General features: G+C 36.9%; 1 protein-coding gene across 1 annotated transcript; it reads right to left on the bottom strand.

The window, feature by feature from the left end:
* Window positions 1–420: 420 nt before the first annotated feature.
* Window positions 421–14,055, bottom strand: LOC307154541 (meprin A subunit beta-like). Its single transcript, XM_079864557.1, has 13 exons — window positions 13,938–14,055; window positions 13,619–13,678; window positions 13,491–13,534; window positions 10,313–10,391; window positions 10,037–10,154; window positions 9,585–9,763; window positions 9,226–9,444; window positions 8,894–9,046; window positions 7,355–7,570; window positions 6,118–6,585; window positions 3,641–3,826; window positions 3,443–3,545; window positions 421–1,225 (listed from the first exon to the last, which is right to left on the bottom strand). The coding sequence occupies exons 1-12, from the start codon at window positions 14,017–14,019 to the stop codon at window positions 3,463–3,465; spliced, it is 1,887 nt and encodes a 628-aa protein (XP_079720683.1). The 5' UTR covers window positions 14,020–14,055; the 3' UTR covers window positions 421–1,225; window positions 3,443–3,462.
* Window positions 14,056–22,239: the final 8,184 nt, after the last annotated feature.

Here is a 22,239-nt window from a genome sequence, read left to right on the forward strand (position 1 = left end):
CTTTAAAAATAAGGACCATATGCAAGTAGTCTACTGTTGTTTGTGCAAGTATACTGCTATAAATATCTTATTGATTTGCATTACAATCAATCAATTCGTCTTACTTTTTGGCCATAAAATATCAACAACAGCACCAAATTTCGCATATTTTTTGTTCAGTTTGTCCCTGACTTTGTTTCAGGCTTTACAGGGTTAATATTTTGAATATATTCAGTGGCATTATAAATTTGAAACTGGTCCAACTGTGGTGATGATGATGTTAATGACGACAGCTAAGCCGAGTCAGAAGAGCAAGCCAGTGTCTCAGAGGAGCAGTCAGAGGAAGAAGGTTGACATCAGTCAAGACAGGTACAATAGTCTTCATTTTCAGATGTCAGATTCTGGCCTGCGCCAATAATGTGAATTTTTTTTTTTTTTTTTCACACATTATTCTTCCACTACAAGAGTTTGCACTACATTGATACAATTATTCCAGCAGACTACACTTGAAATCTCTCATTCTCTCCCCCAAATCCACTGTTGAAAACTGTCAAAATGATAGTTTAAATTGGTGTTCTTACAATTTTGCTTTTTAAATAAAGTATGAAAAATATTGTCTGCTCCTTGACAATGATCTCTGTCCAACAAGGAAGATTTTAATAATAAATTAGAATTGGGTTGGGTTTCCCGAAAGCATCGTTGGCCAACTATGGTCGCAAGTTCATCGCAATGTCCATTGAACTCTATTGGTAACGAGGGAACTTGCGATCATAGTTGGCTAACGATGCTTTCGGGAAACGCACCCCAGAACGAGATTAACCTTCTGCTGGAGCGCATGCAGGATGACAACCAGAACATGTTCTCAGAGGATGTGGTGTTTCTCATCTAACGGATTGCCAATAGACCGCTGCAGCTTTTGCAGATTCAGAGATGTAGATAACATTGCAAATATTTATATGCCAGCACTTTGTAACAAATGACTAATAAATTGTGTGAGCATTAATATTTGTGCTTTTTTGATTGTGCATTTTATTTATTTATTTTTATCCTTTTTTTTTATATAGGTTTTGAGTTATATAAATTTTAAAGGCAAGTCATGATTCCATAGATCAAGCTCAGTAATAAAGGGCAGATTCCAGAAAAAAAAAAACTTCTCCATTGAGGCTTCATGATATATTCTGCACTCATGATGTCATCAGGCCCTGCTTTTTATTCCACTGTTCATTTTAAATGGACATTTGGGGTTCTGTAAGAGAAAATTCTGTATTATACACTGTTAACCCTTGCTGTAAAATTCGGACAATATTATACCATTTTCCATTAAAACAGTAATATACCGTAGAAAATAAAAGTAGCCTACAGGAATATACTGTGAATTAACAGTGCTCAAAGTCGACACTCAGAGGCTGTTTTCCCAATCACACCCTATACCCTCATTCACTATTCTCTACATTAGTTCACTAATATAGTCCACTTGAATGAAAAGAAGTGAGTGAATTGAGACACTGATGAACACCTGATAAGCAGAATCACTGAACGACAGAGAATCAAGAACAGAAAAAAGAGAAACACAAAAACTACAACTGACTTCCAGCAACACTGAGTGTGAAACCAGTTTACAAACCAGTTTACGATTATTTCTTTCATACATGTACAAAAGTTCTTGTTGAGAATTAACAGAGATTTAGTTATTAATAAAATTTGTTGTCACCATGATGGAGATCAGTACTTGCTTTAGTTGGTCTCTTGTCCCTTGACTGCTTACCATTCATCTCCCTCTGACTGCTGTAACGGTGAGATTATAAAACACATTTGATATGGCAAGAAAAAGTCAAGAGAAAGATGATCAGGTGTTTTTATTTTTTTTTGTGATGATGTTACAATCATCCTGGACATGCCTGATTTTCAGATTTTTCTTGTATATAGTCATTGAAATTATAGTTATCTCATATTTAGCATATATCTGTGAATCTACAAAATGAAGTCAATATTTCTGTAATCAGGTCTTCTGAAGAATATTGTAATCATATAGTGCATTTAATTTAATTTTACTCCTGCTTGACTGAGACCCACACAGATATCAACAATCAACATATGAATCTCAACAATGGTGAAAAGTTTCATGCAGCAGTGCATGCTGGGTTCCAGGATAATATAAAACTCCCAGCATGCACTGCTGCATGAATAATAATAATAATAATAATAAAGAAATATTGCCACCATTGTTGAGATTCATGTGCTAAATTGTGATATCTCGGTGTTTCTAAAACACAGTGTAGCTCTGTTTCTCTGCTTATGCATCATGTGTTAAAAAAAAGAGTCATTGTATCTTATTGCTGCGTTTTCACAGTGGTGCTAATGTAACACTTTTGATTGAGGATTAAACTCTGAATAAGTGAGGATGAATTCCTTAGTGAACGAACAGACAATATGATGATTTTGTCATCATAATCATTATAACTGCAGTCATTCATAAACTGTGTGTGCACAAGTGTGACTTGCAAAAACACAGCTCAAGCAGCAAAAGAAAAACTAATGTTTTAGCATCAGCATCCCAACTAAAGCAAGCACTGATCTCTATAACGGTAACTTCAAACCAAACATTTTCAATTAAACATCTCAATAACAACTTCTGTATGACAGAAATAAAGTCATACTGGTTAATAATAAGTGTAATAATGTGTAATGGCTGGAAGTCAGTCGTAGTTATTGTGTTTCTCTATTTTCTGTTCTTGTGTTTCTCTTTTCTTCAGTGATTCTGCTTACAATCACTTACATATTCCCTTAATTATCTCACTGCATCGCTACTTTTTACTCGTAGTGTGGATTTCCCTGAGGGGTTGAAAGGGTTAACTGTGTAAGATAAAAAAGACACACCCACAAAATGTATTTTAACAGTAATAAACTGTAAGTTATAAAACAGGTTTATACTGGCAACACTGTTGCCAGTAGTTTACTGTAAAATTATTTTTTTGGGTCACTATTGTGCAGAAGAGTAGAGCCTGAGCTTCAGTCCAGGAGAAGATCTACAAACATTGATGATACGCTGCATGTTGCTTTATTTAACAGGCGGTGACTGTGTAGTTGCTGATCCAGTGAACATTTTTTTATGTACAATAGTTTTTTAGTGGTCTCAAATGAAAGAAGTTCACAGTAATACATTGCTCACATTATTAATGCATTATAAATTTTAGTTAATACATTTAAATGACAGTTGGTCAATTTAAGGCAGTCGGTTTCTGCAACTGTAATTAGTTAACTATAATTTAGTGCATTTTTACAGAAACAAACTAGATTACAGTAAAGAACTGTACAATTAACAGTATTTTACTGGCAACAGTGTTGCCAGTATTTTACTGTAAAAAAACCCGGTAAGGTCTAACAGTGTAGGAGTTAGATGCATTTAATAGTTCATTTATCTGGTATGGAATAAGATAACTGAATTGGGTAAATGGACACTCACAACCATCTGTCCTCTCTGGCTCAATCTCTCTTTTCATCTGTCGAATCTCTGAATTCCGGTCTCCAAAACTCTCTTGACTGAGGCTTCAAAAGTCCAGTCACATCTATTGACGAAGTTACACATTCAAACTTAAGTCAACTTCTGTCATATTTCATAGGAATTTCACAGGAATGGAATAAAAACTTGCTGCTCACATACCCTCAAGGGAGAGGAGGAAGATGACATCATCTACTTTAATGAAGCTCCGACTCTTCAGACGATCATGTGTGATGTAATTGCTGGTACCATGACTGGGTCCCCGGTAGAATGAACTGCCATCTGTGTCAGTGACTCGACTGCCTACTTTTCGTGGGTCATCCCAGAAATACTTCACATTACCCATGGCTGCACAAAAGAGAGAAGATATTTATAAAACGTCTTTTCTTGTCATTTATCTCTATAAGGCTACGTATACATTAATCCAGATAGATTTGAAAATGCATGTTTTTCTGTACTTTTTGGCATTTTTGTCTTGTAAAAACTGAGCTTTTTGAAGACCCTTTCCTAAGTGGATAAATCAGAATGTTTCTCCATTGTAGAGTGGACTGAAAACTATTACGGATGATTTGTCATGTGATGCATATTGTACCCATGGTTATACTGGTGTTGTGCCTAATTCTGACCCCCGCCAAATTATTACCCCCCTAGTATTTGTAGGTTTAGAATTAGTTGTGGGGGAGGGGTTAAGATTAGGAAATCAGGTAGTGACCCTATTTGGACATTGGCTGCTTCCCACATAGCAATATTGTGACGGCCCAGATCCGGCCCACATCTGGCACACATGGAAAGATGATCTGGCCCACATGCAGCATGGACTTACGGCACTTGGGTGGGCCACTCCTGTTTGCCAGATCTGGGCCACAAGCAGGCCATAGCAATGCCACATGTCAGCCAAGAGCAAAGAAATAAACCAGAACTGGAGGATTAAACAACTCCACAAACAGCATTACCAGCTTCACTTATTACCAATCAGACTGACTTTATTTCTGTCAGACGTCTACAAAAGTTTTTATTGAGAATTAACAGAGATTTAACTATAATGTGTTTCATTTAAAGTCACCATTAAATTGAATAGTGTTTCCATTAGTTGGGCTCTTAACTCTTATTATATCTATTGTCTTCTTTGGCGGCTGTGACAGAGTGTTTGTCAAACACATTTGCAGCAGCAAAGAAAGCTAAAGTGAAATGAGATCAGGTGATCATGGTTACCTGTTGATGGTTTTATAATCATCATGAAATAACCTGTTTCACTGAGATAATTTGAATCTCACAATTGTGTTGTACCATTAATATATTCTCATCACAAACCCTGTGTTACTGCAGCGTGAGGTCCAGCAATATTATAACAATCAGTTAGAAGACTTTAACAAACATGAGCATGAAAAAAAATCCACGGTGACACACTTAGATATCAAAAATCAGCACATGAATCTCAACAAGGGTGACAATATTTTATTTTTTTTAGATTAATTCAGAACATCACTGAAAAGCTACTAAATGCCACAACAAAAACAACAGCAAAAAAATAAAAGCATATATTTAGAATTAAACAAATTAATAGGACAATTTAGCTGCATAATTTATTCATGTTGCAATGCATGCTGGGAGTTTTGTACAATGATGGTACCCAGCATGCATTGCAGCAAAGTACTTTTGATTCTCACCATTGTTGAGATTCATACGTTGATTATTGATGTCTGTGTTTGTCATCGAACAGTAATGATTCGTGCTCATGTTTGTTAAAGTCTTCTAACTGATTGTTATAATATTGCTGGACCTCACGCTGCAGTAACACAGGGTTTGTGATGAGAATATATTAATGGTACAACACAATTGTTAGATTCAAATTATCTCAGTGAAACAAGGTTATTTCATGATGATTATAAAACCATCACCAGGTAACCATCATCACCTGATCTCATTTCACTTTAGCTTTCTTTGCTGCTGCAAATGTGTTTGACAAACACTCTGTCACAGCCGCCAAAGAAAACAATAGATATAATAAGAGTTAAGAGCCCAACTAATGGAAACACTATTCACTGTAATGGTGACTTTAAATGAAACACATTATAGTTAAACCTCTGTTAATTCTCAATAAAAACTTTTGTAGACGTCTGACAGAAATAAAGTCAGTCTGATTGGTAATAAGTGAAGCTGGTAATGCTGTTTGTGGAGTTGTTTAATCCTCCAGTTCTGGTTTATTTCTTTGCTCTTGGCTGAGATGTGGCATTGCTATGGCCTGCTTGTGGCCCAGATCTGGCAAACAGGAGTGGCCCACCCAAGTGCCGTAAGTCCATGCTGCATGTGGGCCAGATCATCTTTCCATGTGTGCCAGATGTGGGCCGGATCTGGGCCGTCACAATGTTGCTATGTGGGTTCACTTTTCTACAATTTCTACTTGAGTGTGAAGGTGCGTTGTCCATGTTCTTTTACAGTCTGTGAGAAACTCATGGAAAATGTTTGATACGCTAGTGTGGATGGAGAGTGTTTGGAAGTGAATATGCAGTTTACAAACATATCTGAATGAATGTAGCCTAAATTATCTAGAACCAAGTATCTGTAGAAGCACTTATGGCTCATAAAAAATGCCTAATATCTGCTGCTTTCATGCCTCCCTAACTCTGTTTATATCTTACAGTCAGTGGAGGTCATGGTTGGATCAGTAGTGATCATCCTCATGTTGTTCATGCGGTGTTGGATGTCTGGATTCTGGTCCATCAACTCCATGGATGCTTGTCGCCATGGACACGGCCATTGGAGATAGTCATCATAAGGTCCAGAGGTCAAGTGGAGGTAGATTGCCATTTTATTTGGGCTACTCGTCAAGCCATTAATGTACAAACCAATCTGAAATGAGTAACCATCTGGGGATATGAAGCGGGGGCTGTAGGTTTTGGCGCCGGCAGCAGCTGTAGCAAGAAGACTGGTAAAATCTCGAATACGCCAAGTGAACTGAGGACACTGGGTCTCTGAGAGGTTGATGTCGTCCAGAGAAAGACCACCCTTTGATGCATCTCTTCCTTTAACTCCTTCAAACACCACTCTGAATTTATCAGAGACATCTAGCGTCACATGGTATAGTTCCCAGGAGTCTTTAAGTCCACCTAAATAGCACAAGTATACATTACCCATAGCATAACAATTTATCCTTAAGGTGTGGTCACTAAATTTCGCAGAAGTCACTTTCAAATCAAGCAGCTTTCTGTTGGTCAGTGCGTCGAATTCATGTAACCAACTTGGATACGAGTGATAAATTTGTGGGGAACTTTTTCGTCCCCACACAAAACTCCCAAACTTGTGGATCCCGATTGGAAAGACTAGATACCGTTTCGCCACAACGGTAAATGTGACCGCACCTTTAAGGCGTGGTCACTTTAGTCAAATTTAAAAATGTCCACTGTCGTCAGACAAACGTCCACTAAAATCAGAGGGAAATGATAGGAGAATAACACTGATTGAGAGGGACCTAACCCTGGTTTTAACCCTAAACTTGACATAAAATGTAAACTTGTCCTTCAAATCTAATCAGTTGATTGGAATGTTGTTCCAGGATCAACAAAGACGTTGATCCAGGTACATGTCGTACTTGGTAAAATCTGGTTCTGCTATAAAGCAGCTCACACAGAAGTCACTTTCAAACCAAGCAGCTTTCTGTTGGTCAAGACGTTGAATTTACATGGCTAACTTGAACACAAGTGAAATCTGTGTGCATGGGGAACTTTTTTGCTCTCACACGAAATTCCCAATCAAGCAGATTCCTATTGGAATGACTGGATTTTGTCTGCAAATTTTCGCTGAGCAACGGTACATGTGACCCCACCTTTCACAGTAAATAATTCTTGATTTGGGGTTTTAAATAATTAGATTTATTACCACTGATCTTCTTAATGAGTCTCAGGTTTCCTTTGGGATTTTCAGCGGTGTATTCGCGCACCCAGATGTTTAGCTGGTCATCGGCACCCCCACTGCTGTAATGATAGAACTGCAGGCATTGGGAGCGTCTTTTGGGATAAAAGAGGCGACTTTCCAGGTAAGCCTTGTTTCCTTGGGTACCTGTGGCTGTGCTGAAATGCATGAAGAACCCAACCCCTGTAAAAGTAAACATTTTATCAGATAATAAGCTACTAAGCCAGTCTTGTCGCTTTTTCACACCTCTTTGAACCTTATAATGGAGTCTAAAGATAATTTTGCATGTCATATAGCAACCCTTGACAAGAAGAGTCTAGAGAAGGTCAAAGAATGAGATTTCCTTATTGTGTCGGTAAAATATGTTTATCATGAAGACTAAAGTGCCACCATAATAATATCATAAAAGAGTAATCAATGCAGGATTATGGACTTTGAATTATGAAACTTTTTACACAGTGGTATACCAGTGAACATACAACATTAATTTAACAAATATGTTTTCCACGTGATATCGTCCCATTTAGGATAATCTTTGGCCTAACTATGAAGTGACTATGATATGATATAACAATGATTCTCATCATAACATTGTTAATCAGATAGTTAACATCAGAAATATAAAAAAAAAAATATTACAATAATGTACATTCTTTACACACAAATAAGTAATGCAAATAAGTAATTTTTCCTTTTAAGTAAATTTTGCAAAAATATTTGCTATGTGAGTATTATTCACATGAAACCCCAGCTAACAAAAATGAGATTTTTTTTTCTTTTTCTTTTGCTAACATTCCCATTAAGTAATGAAAACGTTATTTCTGAATCTTCCCTGAACATTCAAAATGTCCAGGTTTTAAATGTTTTAACAACGTTTTACATTTTTGAACAAAAATGTGAACGTTAAGGGAACATTCCATTTTATAATTTTGCAAACATTATAGGAAACTTTTGAATGTTCTCTGAAACAGGTAGTAACATTTAAACGTTTTGAGAACATTACGGACGAGTTAACTTTGAACAAACATTCTATTAATGTTACTGGAAGAACAGTATGCGAAAAGACTACTATGCCCATATTTATAAAATTTATAAAACAGTAGGTAAAAAGTAGGCTATACCGGATGACTTACTACTTCCAACGAAGTGCGCATGTGATGAACACTTTACTATCCCATGAGGCCACAGGAGAGGATTTATGAATAGCAGTGAAGCGAAATACCTGTAACTGATCGCCAAGTAAGTTTCAACTAGAAACTTAGAAAACTAGTTCCAACTAGACATTATGCGATTTTGGACGCAGCTAATCACAACCAATCAGAAAATATTAATAAATATTTGAGGTTATGTTATGGGGATTTTGGACCAATGAGATTTCACAATGGGCGGGGCTGCACGATAACTCTGTTAGCATCTGTTAGCTCACTTATGAAGTTTCGTCACCAACAGTTCAATGCAAAACATTGTCAGGTTGAATCCTGCTTTTGTGTTTAGGCGTGTTTATACCTTGACATTGACCCAGAGTGGTGTAGTCCGTCTTTGGACCGCCCTCTACAGTTTGTACACGAGCCCACTTGGCATTTCCACCATCTCCCTGGATCATACCACAGATGTTCGGTTCCTCAAAGTGGCAAGAGTCCAGAAAAGTTGAGGTTGTAGCTGGAAGAATTTTGAAAGATATTTTAGAAGGAGATGAGTGAGAGAAGCCAAGTATTAGTTGAGCAAGTAGTCTTTATCTTACCAGTCAGATTAATTTAATTATATTTATAAAAAATAATGGAGGATTATGTAACCAGTCAAGGTCAACCAGTCTCCCACAGAAAGTGTTATAAACTTACTACAATTGTATAGCCTGTTTAGCTTGAGCAGGTCACTGTCACTGAACTCCATGCGTTGACCAATCACATCCAAGAATTCTGGTATCTTGGTAACGATGGTTGGCTCTTGGCCTTTGTTTAAGGACATCTTACTGTAGTGCATGACCGAAGAGTAATCATAGGGCACACCGAGAGAGCTTGATACCGTTTCATCATATAACTTGAAGTTGTTCTCTTTACCTAAGTGAGAATTAAACAAGGAAACAGTTGCATGTAATAATAGAATATATAAAGTAAAGAGTTGATAGCATGATAGAATATCACTAAAAAGAGATTTATTATTCGATGGCATGAAACATGTTTATGAATTCAGTTATTACCCTCTTTAATCTGGTCCCACACTATGGTGACGTAGTCGTCTCTGTCATTTCTGGATTGCTCGTGCCAAAAACCCAACGCATGCAGAAACTCATGCTCCACTGTTCCTAAACTGTCACAGTTTGAACCAATTGACAACTCCTGTTTCCCCATCTGTCGATTCCCCACCTTCGAGTAACATCTGCCTTTGCAAATACCCGTCATTAGTGTTTAGTATTAGTAGACTGTTTGCTTAATATCTGCTGACACTTTTTGTTGTAAATTTACTTAGTAGAACATCTAAAGTGGACCATCAAAATAAAGTGTTACCAAATCAATTTTTTTTATATATGTATAAAAAGAGTAGGACTTTTTATGTTTTTGTATTCAAAAAATGAGAGAGCACAATGTTACATCCATTAATATGAATGTGGATAGACTTGATTATTGAGTTTAATGTTTGAAGTTTCCTCACCCTCTGCCTTTAAACACAGAAATGTAGTTTGGCTCTCCACCCCAGGGTTTGAAGTCAATACAGGTCTTGAGTCTGTATTGCTCAAATGCTTTCAGTATCACGCCTTTGGCATTGATCTCTGTTGAAAATTACATACGAATGAGTGAAAGAGCTTGTAAAAGAGAGAAAGACAGTGAGCGAGAGATTATAAAAGATTAAGTTAGAATGAGTATGTCAGATAAAGATCAAAGCAATAATTCAACTGAACTGAATCAATAATTTTATAGATTCATCTACCAAGGCTGCTGTCTAGGAAGTACGGCACATTGGTTGGCCAGCGATACTGTTCACCCAGAATAGTGTTTCTGCTTTCTCCCTGTTAAACACAAACCAAACATGGATTTAGCTTCATTTACACATCCATGTTATTTAATTTGCAAGTTACCTTTTATTTTATTTTATTAAAAAAACATTTTTTTGAGTTTGACATCCTGAGGTTTAAGCATTTTCTGAAGGTTAATCATCTCCTAAAATTATTTTCTTTTATTTAGTAATTTTGATGTTTTGTCATATTTATTGCTTGACAATTTAAAAGCAATTTTTTTTCAGATGTCCTAGAAAACAGCTCATAAAATATTTATTTAGTTTTACATTTTCTGAATGTTATTGTTACAAGTGAGGCTCTTTCACACCCGAATATTGACTTTCTCATGTGGACTTAATTTCCTATATGCCCTCATTCCTGGTACTGATTGCACTCTCACCTGCATTTCATTACACACACACTTCTTAAGCAGATCACAACTGCACACACTTTGCGAAGCCTTAATTTGCCTCGGTGATCTTTTCTGAGTATGTATTCATTGTGTATTGTTATACCCGTGTTTGATTTGATTTGGACTGTCACTCGTATTTGATTCTTGCCTTGACCCTTGCCTGCTATTTGGACTCTGTACGTTTTCTGCATGCCAAACCGGACTAATGTTTGTTTCTGTCGCTGTCATTGTGGACTGCAACTTTATAACTCTGGTTTTTAATAAAACTGCAGATGGATCCTGTCCTGTAGACCCGTCATTTCAGATAGGCTAAGCATCTCCTAATTTATTTTTGTACTTATTTAAAAAATAATTTTTAAGTTTGTTAATTCTTTAATCACACAAACTTTACACGTCCTAAATTTTAGTTACAGATCTCACAAAAAATTAATAGTTAAAAAAATGTGACTTTAAATGTAAAAAATAAATAAATTTGTTTGACATCCTGAGGTTTGTCAAACATTTGCTAAAGGGTTAAGCATTTCCGAAAAAAAAAAAAAAATAAATAAATAAATATATATATAATTTTTATTTTTTTTATTTTTTTTAAGGGACCGTTCGGTATTTATGGAAAGGACCACCGGAGGAAAATAGGGGAGGGTCATGTCTTTTTATTCTTTTTTGAGGGGAGGGTCATCCAACTTTTTTTAGTCTAGGGGGAGGGTCACCCAACTTTTATATTCATGAAAACAGCAACATTTCAAAGTGGCTTGTTTGCTGCATATATTTTACATGTAGCTCCATGTTGCTCTCGCGGTATCAGCCCCCCATCTATATCTGATGGGTCTGACCCAACAAAAATCCAGTTTAGCGCTGTTTGACAATGCGCGCGCACTTCAGTACGCGCTCAGAAAAAGTGCATCATGTCAGAACAGAACGCCAATGAAATGTTTACCCGGCAAAGCTTTAAAGCACGGGCAAATAATTAACTTTTGTGATTGCGAATAAGTGCACAGTGTCCTGTGAGTGTAACTCTATCGCTCCATTAACATGTGTGATGTGAATGTACGTCAAGTTTTACAGTATTGGGACTGAGGCGCCAGAACTGCAGCTGATAGAATGTGCGCTGTAGCGCGATAGGCTACTGCATATTTTGTTTCCACAATAATGTTAGAGAGTAAATACTATTTACTGAATACTGAAATTGCCACCATAACAGTGGAGTGTGATGTGTAAGATGTAGGGCTACCACATCTTTAAATTACTATTAGTATTATTTAAGTTAACATAATAAAATACGTAGACCTACACCAAAAAACTAGTTGAGGATAAATTCGTTAAAATTGGGCAATTCCAGCGTTATGGACGTGACATTTGCAGTCAAAACTTGAAATATAAATTCTCAGAAAATGCATTTAATATTGAAACGTCTGTTTATTTATCCATACTCCCTTAATAAAGGAGTCAAGGCATTAGAAAAATATCAGTCTACACATGCGTTTTATATTTAAAATGAGGGAAATACACATGACGTGACGTGACACAAAAAATCTTTAACTTTTAGGTGGCAAAATATTTTTTAGTAATTCTATGAATTACACTGCGCAAACCAAAAGATATATACCCACTGGATGAAGAAGGATCAGCCTCCACAGAACATAAAATATTCTTTTTATTTTATTTTTCGTGTTCAAAAAAAAAAAAAAAAAAACAATGTTAAGGGCGTGACAGTTCTCCATTACGGACATGACTGCTCTTAAAGTGACTTTAAAAAAATCACAGAGACCTCAAACAGAAAGCACAAAGCCTGTCTTTAAAGTGAATTTCGTTTTTTATTAATTGTATCTTAATTTTAATCAATGTTTCATCAACCAACTGCCTGGATTTAATAAATCATAAGTAAATGTACTAGAAAATAGATAATCATGACACGGAGGCTGCGGCGAGTGAACAGGACTCCTGTCTCATAAATGAACCGAAACTCAGCGTAAGGTACTTGCCTCACAGACCTGAGAAATATATAGAAAGCTTGAAATGTCTACTTTTAAACAGAACAATTCAAAACGAAAGAAAACTGACTGCTCTCTTTATGAAATGTGCCTCTGGCGCTCTGCGAAGATCACGACGCATCGTCAACTTCATCTTTGCAGTTGACACAGAAAACACTTGTTTATTAATAAACAATTAAAATGTCTCCTTGCTATATTTGACATATTCATAATCATTAATTTTGCTGGTTCTTTGTGACAGCTTTTAGATGCTTTATTGGCAACGCCACCCACATGTTGAACGCGTCACACCACATCAGCACCGAAAACATGATTTTTTTCTAATCTAAAATCAAAAATCGTGATACGAACCGAATCGTAGGTTTGGTCTATCATTACAGCCCTAGTAAGATGAGAAAGCAAGAGTTTATGGTTGTAAAAAAAAAAAAAAAAAAATGGCTATCTGACCAACTTTGCCAAGCGCAAACCAGTACAGAAGTAGGCTAATCAATAAATTATCGGGGAGGGTCATGCCTTTTTTCACAATCATTTTGGAGGGTCATAGAAAAATTTATTGCTGGCGAAGGGAGGGTCATGATTTTTTGAAGATAGATCTCACAACTCCTCCGGTGGCCCCTTAAATAAAAAACGAACAGTCCCTAACCGGGTTCTGGTCCTATTTTGTACCGTTCATGGAAAGTACTATGAGAACCTGTTTTATAAAACACTGACCTTCTCTATCAGAATGTCTCCTTCCACCAGGTGAAGTCCTGCCTCTGTTGAACAACATAGCGGTTACTGCAAAAGTGTAATTGAAATAATGCTACAGAATTAAGACGCATATTAATGTTTCCACAAACCTTCATTTATTTCAAATATATCCTGGTCTTTTCCATTATCTATATCAATCTCTGTTTTGCCTAAAAGAAAAGTCAAAGAAGCATAGAATATAAAATCCTTTAAAATCAAATGTTATTTTGAAAGAATATGATTATAATGACTTGCCTGACAGTGAAGATGTTGGCTTTGAAAGAAAACATTTGAGGAAAGTGTCAAAGGTGCGCATTTACATCAACAAATAATGACAGTGCAAGCCTTGATATTGTATGAAATACAACTTTTGTTTAACATGTATTATATGATCACAAAATTGTGGTTTTCTATGACATACCCCGACACTGAAAGTACTGAATTCTGGACTCACCAAACCCAGGACTGCGGTACATAAGAATAGAATGAGAAATGTGTAGAGAGATGCCATGAGATCGCTTTACTCTTGAGTTATTCTCTTCAAAATATCAGTGTATATATGTGTATGAACCAATTTATAGTTCTAAAGAGCTTCTGCAATGATAAGAGCCTGCAGCTGATAGGGTATTCTTTATGATGGTCACCATTAGGGTTGTGCCTAGACGATAGTATCGTGTATCGACGATAGTCAGAGATATCACTGCTGGCAGATGCCTTTGACGATATCAATACGATAATTGGCTCGTTTTCACATTAATGTACTAAATCATTATTATTATTATTATTATGAAGCTAGTATTGTTATTAAATTAACCCTCTGATGGTCTTTATTTATGTCTACACTCTGGGTTTTGGGGTCTCTAGAGACCCCAGAAAATAACATTTAATTTTGTAACAAGATAATAGTTTTTTTTTTTACAAATGTAATTTTATTCTGTTTGTTAATGTTTTTACTCAACATTTGTGCAGTTTTTGGAGAATTTATGATATTTTTTAAATTTCTATAAATAAATTAATAAATAAATATTTAAATAGCCTTTTTACAAAAAAACAGCATTTGATGTAAAATTCACTTTATAAAAGACCCAGATTTCAAACTTTCATTCATGGGGATAACATGGATGATTTTAAATGGTTTAATGTAACATTTTTGCCCATTTTTTGGAAAATGCAGTTTTAAAATAAAAAATAATAATTTTAACCACTAGATGGCTATAGAGCTCCAGTATATGCTATTTGCTATTAGACTACCTGAAAGATATCTTTTCACAAGTTGGATTCAGTTGGATTCATATCTAAATATTATAAAATCACAATTATAACAAAAATAAAATATTTTTGTCAAAGTTTAGCATTTTTTTGTACCAAAAAACCCCCCAGTTTTTCAATAATGTTACATTATGATTAGAATCAAACCTGAACAAAATGTTACAAAGAGAAATGTTGGAGTCTTAAGATTTTATCATTTATTTCAATCATTTATTTTTAATCTAATTCTAGATTCTAGACACACACAATTGCGTGTGTGTGTGTGTGTGTGTGTGTGTGTGTGTGTGTGTGTGTGTCTGAGAGATAAAGAGAGAGAGAGTGTGTGAGTACACATTGTCGATGTGCCAGTGTCACCACACCACTTTATATTTGAAGTGGTTTAGCATTTTGGATGATTTTATTTGACAAATTATAGCCTTACAAATGTTCCTGTGTGTGTGTGTGTGTGTGTGTATGTGTGTGTGTGTATGTGTGTATGTGTGTGTGTGTGTGTTTACATTTTCAATGTGTCAGTGTCACCAATTTATTTTTGTGGTGGTACTGCATTTTGGATGATTTTATTTGACAAATTATAGCCTTACAAATGTTCCTGTGTGTGTGTGTGTGTGTGCGTGCGTGTGTGTGTGTGTGTGAGAGAGAGTGTGCGAGTACACATTGTCGGTGTCAGTGTCACCACTTTATATTTGTGTTGGTTCTGCATTTTGGATGATTTTATTTGACAAATTATAGCCTTACAAATGTGTGTGTGTGTGTGTGTGTGTGTGTGTGTGTGTGTGTGTGAGTACACATTGTCGATGTCAGTGTGACCACTTTATATTTGTGTTGGTTCTGCATTTTGGATGATTTTATTTGACAAATTATAGCCTTACAAATGTGTGTGTGTGTGTGTGTGTGTGTGTGTGTGTGTGTGTGTGTGTGTGTGTGTGTGTGTGTGTGTGCGTGTGTACATTTTCAATGTGTCAGTGTCACCAATTTATTTTTGTGGTGGTATTGCATTTTGGATGATTTTATTTTACAAATGATAAGAGAACAGTTTTTATAGTCTCAAAAATGTATTCCTCTATATGTGTGTGTGTGTGTGTGTGTATACACACGTGTTGTGAGCAATATAATTTAGCATTGTGGATGTTTTTTGCATTGGTGGAAGTGTGCCACTTTATTTGTGCCATTTCTGTCGATGTGTTCTGCGTTGTTTCTGATTTTGATGATGAATTTTGTCTATTTTGATTGCGGGGTCTCCAGAGACCCCGAAGACCACGAGTGTCACAATTTTTGTCACGCTAACATAAAAACAGATATCATTCCACTTTATTTTTTTTTTTGTAGATCTAGAAAGTGTTGAGAGCCGTAGAAGGTTTCATACCATTTGGACAAAGGGAACATTTTTTTTAATTTGAGCAAAAGTCATTTGGGGTCCCAAAAGACCCCATAAACCATCAGAGGGTTAATTAGGAACTACAATTATTTTTGCCTTGCCTAAATTCAGAACGACATCGCCACATAACCACACTTGCGACATCACTGACATAACCACACTTGCGACATCACCGACATAACCACACTTGCGACATCACCACATAACCACACTTGCGACATCAGTGATCGAATTGAAGGGGGGCTGGGGGGGATCCGGGACCCCCCATAAGGTATTAGGGACCCCCATAAGAAGTAAAAAATAGAATTAGGGGGGTCCCTCAGATATTTTTATTTTAGTAAAAATAATAATGACAAATCTGATTAAATGCATGCAATGGATAGGGGAGAACGGGGTAATGTGAGACATCGGGTAATGTGAGACACCCCCTGTATCTAGGCAACGGAACACAGTTTTGGTCATTTGACCATTATGTTTTCAAGCCCCTCTCATTTCCCCTTGGCCATGAATGAGAGGACCTCATGGTGCTGTAGTAAGCATGTTTTTTTCACAAAAATATTTTTTTTGCATGTAAAAGTAAATTTTCTTGCTGTCAACTTAATCAACTGTTGTGCCAAAGCAAATTGATTCAGGTAGAAAAACTTATATCATACATGTTGATGAACTACCAACATATAAAACCATGTGATGCTGCTAGCTGAAGATAAGCCTGAATTGCTAAGAGAGCAATTCTAAAATGTGGCAGTGGGGTAAAGTGAGACAAATGCTGTGGGGTAAAGACATGAGACATGAGGCACAAGTTAAGTTTAGTCTTAAACATATTTTAACGTAATATTACATGACATATGTTTTAATTTTAATGTCATAAACATTATAAAATAGCCATCAAAAAGAGAACGGGAAGTAAAATCAGTAGCCTGGGGTGCAGTAGCTGAGGCAAAGAGGTGGAGCACCTTCTCCCTCTCACCTTGTCCTAATGGAGCGTTTGTCCCCTTCTCGACAAAACCCCCAAGGTCCGTTTTAGGACCGAGGTCGCTCCGACAGGAGCTCTGCACTCTCCCTGGGAGCCTGCTAGGGAGTAAAGTCAGCATGGGAATCTCGTCCATCTGCAACCTCACGGACACTGTCCATTTTTATTTTCGGAGGAGGACCTTCCTCCACCGCTTTTTCTCCAGGGGTGTCTCAAGCCCCTGGAGTCGGCTTCGCCGTTTACCCAGACCGACCGTTCGACAAGCATACGTTTTACCTCGGGATCAACTGAGAAGCCCCGGCTGGTTCGGGATCAACTAAACCACCCCCACCCCCCCACCGCTGCACCGCCCAACCGCCTTTGCAGACATCCGTTCCAGACGTGCTATCTGAGTCTCCCGAGGTCTTGTGTTGACGCGCAAATCAGGGAGGAGCAAGCTGCCCTTGACCGGACAGGGGCCGTCCCCAGGCGCGTCCGAAGCTCCAATGTTTGGACCATCGTTGCTTTAGCAGGAGCACCAGCAGGTGTACGGATCTGACTTTGACCGGAGATGACCCAGCATTGTCCCTCCTCCACAAAGACCCAAAGGTCCGTTTTAGGACCGACTTTGCTCCAGACGGAGATCCAGCGGTGACGGACAAATACGAATCTGGCCCAGGACGGGCCACCCTCCTTGGGCTGGCCAGGGGAGGTCTGACTGCATTGAGCTTCCAAATGTATCACAATATTTTGGACATAGTTCTTTTTTTTTAGGAGGAATTTCCTCCAGCGTGCCATTCACCCTTATCAAGCCAAGGGCGTTGCACCTTCACTTAGATGCGCACCGGTGGGTCATCAAAAAAATGTGCTTAATTGACCAATCCCCATGATTCTGTTACTAGTCCGACATTAGTTCTGGAATGTGTGGTTGTCAAGCTAGCTGTCAGGATTCTAACTGTTACAACATGTGTTGTTATGGAAGTTTCAGAGTGGAAAAAGTAAGTGGATCAGTTTACCCCCAGCTGGTTCACTTTACCCCCTTGATTTCTCTGGTCTGTCTCAGTTTACCAAGACCACTTTTTAAAAAACAATCATATTTTCACTGCCCTTCGTCCTGAATACATTCTAATAATTTCCATTGCTAGGAAACATCCTGAATTAATGGGAAATGTGTCAATTTGACTGATATATCATTTTAGCTCGCTTAGTGGGGAACAAATGTAAAAAATGTCTCACTTTACCCCACTCTCCCCTACGTTAAATTTCGTGAATTGATTATTTACAATCATTTATTTTAAGTGTGTTTATAGGCTAGTTGCCATGTCACTTCAAAATGTAAACGCCCCGTCCCACATCTAAAGAGCGCATGTTGTGCGCGCATGAAATCGTTGACTGACAGGACTGTTTGATTGGCGCCGCTCCGGTGAAGCTAATTTTAGCTTTTAAAAAATGGAGAAAAATAAACCTCCACTCGCAGTCGGGAAGAGAAAGCTTCTTACTGACTTTTTTGAGGGGTATTGTCTCTCTCTCTATATCTTTCTACTTTATATCTATCCACTCCATGTCGGGGCTTTTGTATTCCTTGCATAAATTGGAAACATTTAGGCGTAAGTTACTAATTTTTTTCATTATTAATAGTACTGGTTCTACACTGTACAGGAGTGCTACCCACCGGGAATTCTCCCGATTCTCCCGATTACCCACTCCGGGCCTGATACTCACTCATAACAGTCCTTTGCTGCCCGCCACCTACTGGACGTAACTATGTAAAAATCGTATGTACTGAAATCTTTGAAAAATCCCCACCAACACATAGGCTGACAGCCTGTTTTGTCACAATTTATGTTTAATATCTAAAGCTAGAATCATTCTGTGGATGTACACTACTGTTCAGATGTTCAAGAGTCTCTTCTGTTCACCAAGCCTGCATTGATTTGATCCAAAATACAGTAAAAACAGTAATATTATGAAATATTATTACAATTTAAAATAATAATACAATAAAATATAATTTATTTCTGTGATCAAAGCTGAATTTTCACCATCGTTACTCCAGTCTTCATCACATGATCCTTCAGAAATCATTCTAATATGATGATTTGATGCTCAAGAAACATTTATGATTATTATCAATGTTGAAAACAGTTGTGTACAATGTTTTTAATTTTTTTAATTTTGATGAATAGAAAGTTTAAATGAAATAGAAACGTTTGTAGCATTATACACTACCATTCAAAAGCTTGCGTTTAGTAAGAATTTATAAAAAATAATGTTGGGAAAGAAATTAATACTTCTATTCAGTACGGTTGCATTAAATTGATCAAAAGTGACAGTAAAGACATTTATAATGTAACAAAAGATTCTGTTTCAAATAAATGCTGTTCTTTTGAACTTTCTATTCATCAAAAATTCCTGAAAAATAAAATGTATGATGGTTTCCACACAAATATGAACTGTTTCCACATTGATCATAAATGTTTCTTGATCATCAAATCATCATATTAGAGTGATTTCTGAAGGATCATGTGACACTGAAGACTGGAGTAATGATGCTGAAAATTCAGCTTTGATCACAGGAATAAATTACACTTTAAAATATATTCACATAGAAAACAGTCACAATATTTCACAATATTACTGTTTTTTTTTAATCATATCAATGCAGCTTTGAGCAGAAGAGACTTCTTTTAAAAACATTTTAAAAAATCTTATCGATCTCAACTTCTGAACGGTAGTGTATATTTTATTTCATTATGTGTATTTATTTTAAAAAATGGCCATCATTCCACGCTGCATGTGGGCCAAATCCGCATTCCACAAGTGCCAGATGTGGGCCAGATCTGGGCTGAAACAATGTTGCTATCTGGGCAGATACATGTTTTCGTTTCTACGTAACACATTATATATAGTTATGTTCAGTTCTCCATTTCAGTTGTGGGAAAAGAGACTGAGTTTATATATATATATACTAAGTATGCATTTCTGTTTGAGAGGTCATTTCTCATTTTTAATTTTTGTTATCCCTGTTTCTGAAGAAATTTGATGCTTACCAGTATTTACCTGTCCCGAGTTTTGGTTTATGTCTTCACCCACTGGTTCCTGAAATTACTTTGATGTCTGTTATGGATGAATGCTGAGCTGACTTTTGAGAATCTCCTGGACATGCCTATGTTAAACTATTCCAAAGACTGTATCCTGTTTGCCCAGCTGTCCTGCACTCTTTGAGTAAAGCTCCCATACCTCGATTCATACCTAATCATTACAGCCTGATAGTATTTTTCCATTCTTTTGCTACTGTTTAAGTAATAAAAAATTTGTGAAGATAAATATCCTTTTGAAGTTACTGACTGTTCTTTTATCACTGGTTTTGGAGACATTATAAAATAATTATTCCTGTGCCACTGTGGAATCTGACAGTGATACCATCCAGTAAGTCTGGAAGCCATCTGATTATTTTCTACTGTTTGAGACATTTCAATGTATTTTGAAGTCACTTGCTTTTACGGGTCTTCAGGTGCCTTATATATAGTGCCCTGCTGCTTTTTCACCCTCTAAATCCAGTATTACAGTAGTAAGTAATTTGAAAGAAGAATATAAAATTCTTTATCAAGCGTTTTTAATAAATAGTATATATTTATGCATAATTATGATTATGCACAAATATATTGTATATTTTGTATAAAGTGTATATTGCGAGACTAAACCAACCCCCCGCCCAAAAAAACTTGACTCAATTCGAGCACTGGACATCACCACATAACCACACTTGCGACATCACCACATAACCACACTTGCGACATCACCGACATGCGCGTATGAGGACTCCTCAAAGAAAATGTTTTTTTAAAACAGACTAAAAAAACTACATCCCACAACAAAATTTAATTGTGTTACCAACGCTTTTTTTTTAAATTTGTATTATATTTACAATTTTTTATATTTTTATATTACATTATTAAGCTACACTGCCCCTGCTCATGTTGTGGCAAATTCATAGTTCTTTTTGGTTCAGGTCTCAAAGAAGTTTCTCAGAGTCGAGGTTCCAGGTCAGAAGAATTAACTTTATTGACAAGCAACAAAGTGAGAAGCCGGCTGGCCATCCAAACATCTAAAGTTACAATGGCCAGTGTTCATGTCTTATACTTTTTCTTATCGCTAGGTGCCCAATGGGCACCCTCAAATCTATCTCTTCCCCTCTGTCACGCCTGGTGACCTTGGCACAGTTTGACATGTCTTCTCTACTGGTCAAACCTCACACAATGGTGCTCTGTTTCATACTGTATTTTGACACTTTGCATTTGCTGATGCATACTGGTTATTTTCCATTCTCTCATCCTTTTTCAGACCTATTTTGTCATGCTTGTCATTTTCATTACATCATATTTAGACATGAATCAAGGAAATTCTCCAACATATCCCCCCTTTGGGACTAATCCTAGTCCCACCTTCATTTCTGTCCCAGAATGTATCCACATGAATAAGCCTCTCTCTGCTATCTATCAATCATGGCCAATATGGATCATCCATCTCTCTTATCAATAATCCCACTCATGAAGGTACACCCTGGATGAATAGTGAGACCAAACATCTCCGCCCCCACTTGACTAGGGTGGAGTAAAAGATCCCACCTTCCTTTTCTATTATCAGTCTTGAAGGGATAGATTACTTCAAACATTTGATTTTTCAGCATAATCAACATATTTCAGTATATAGACTTAAAATTAAGATTGGTTTCAGCATAATCAACATATCTCAGTGTATAGACTTGAAGTTAGGATTATCCCACGGTGCCAGAGGAACTGCACAGGCGCTTCCGGTGGCCTGGAGTGCTATCTGGGTTGCTCCATCGTTGCCAGAGGTGCCCTGGGCACTATCTGGTGTTGGAACAGACAGCGGGTTTTTAAACCACCAGTTGAGTCTGCCCTTGCTGGTCCGGCAATTGGCGACCGCGCTTGTAATTAATTTCTCTGTTTACCCCATGGAAACATCTACCAGTAGTCTAATGCATGTACTTCACTTTTGATTCATATAAATATTAAAAGAACTCTGTTATAAGAGTAAAATGATTAGTAAGTGCTAAAAATAGTAAAAAACATTCTTATCTTTTCCCTTTATATCTGGTTGCATTACCTCGTACC

Source organism: Squalius cephalus (assembly GCF_949319135.1).
Source record: "Squalius cephalus genome assembly, chromosome: 1".
Classification (NCBI taxonomy): Eukaryota; Metazoa; Chordata; class Actinopteri; order Cypriniformes; family Leuciscidae; genus Squalius; species Squalius cephalus.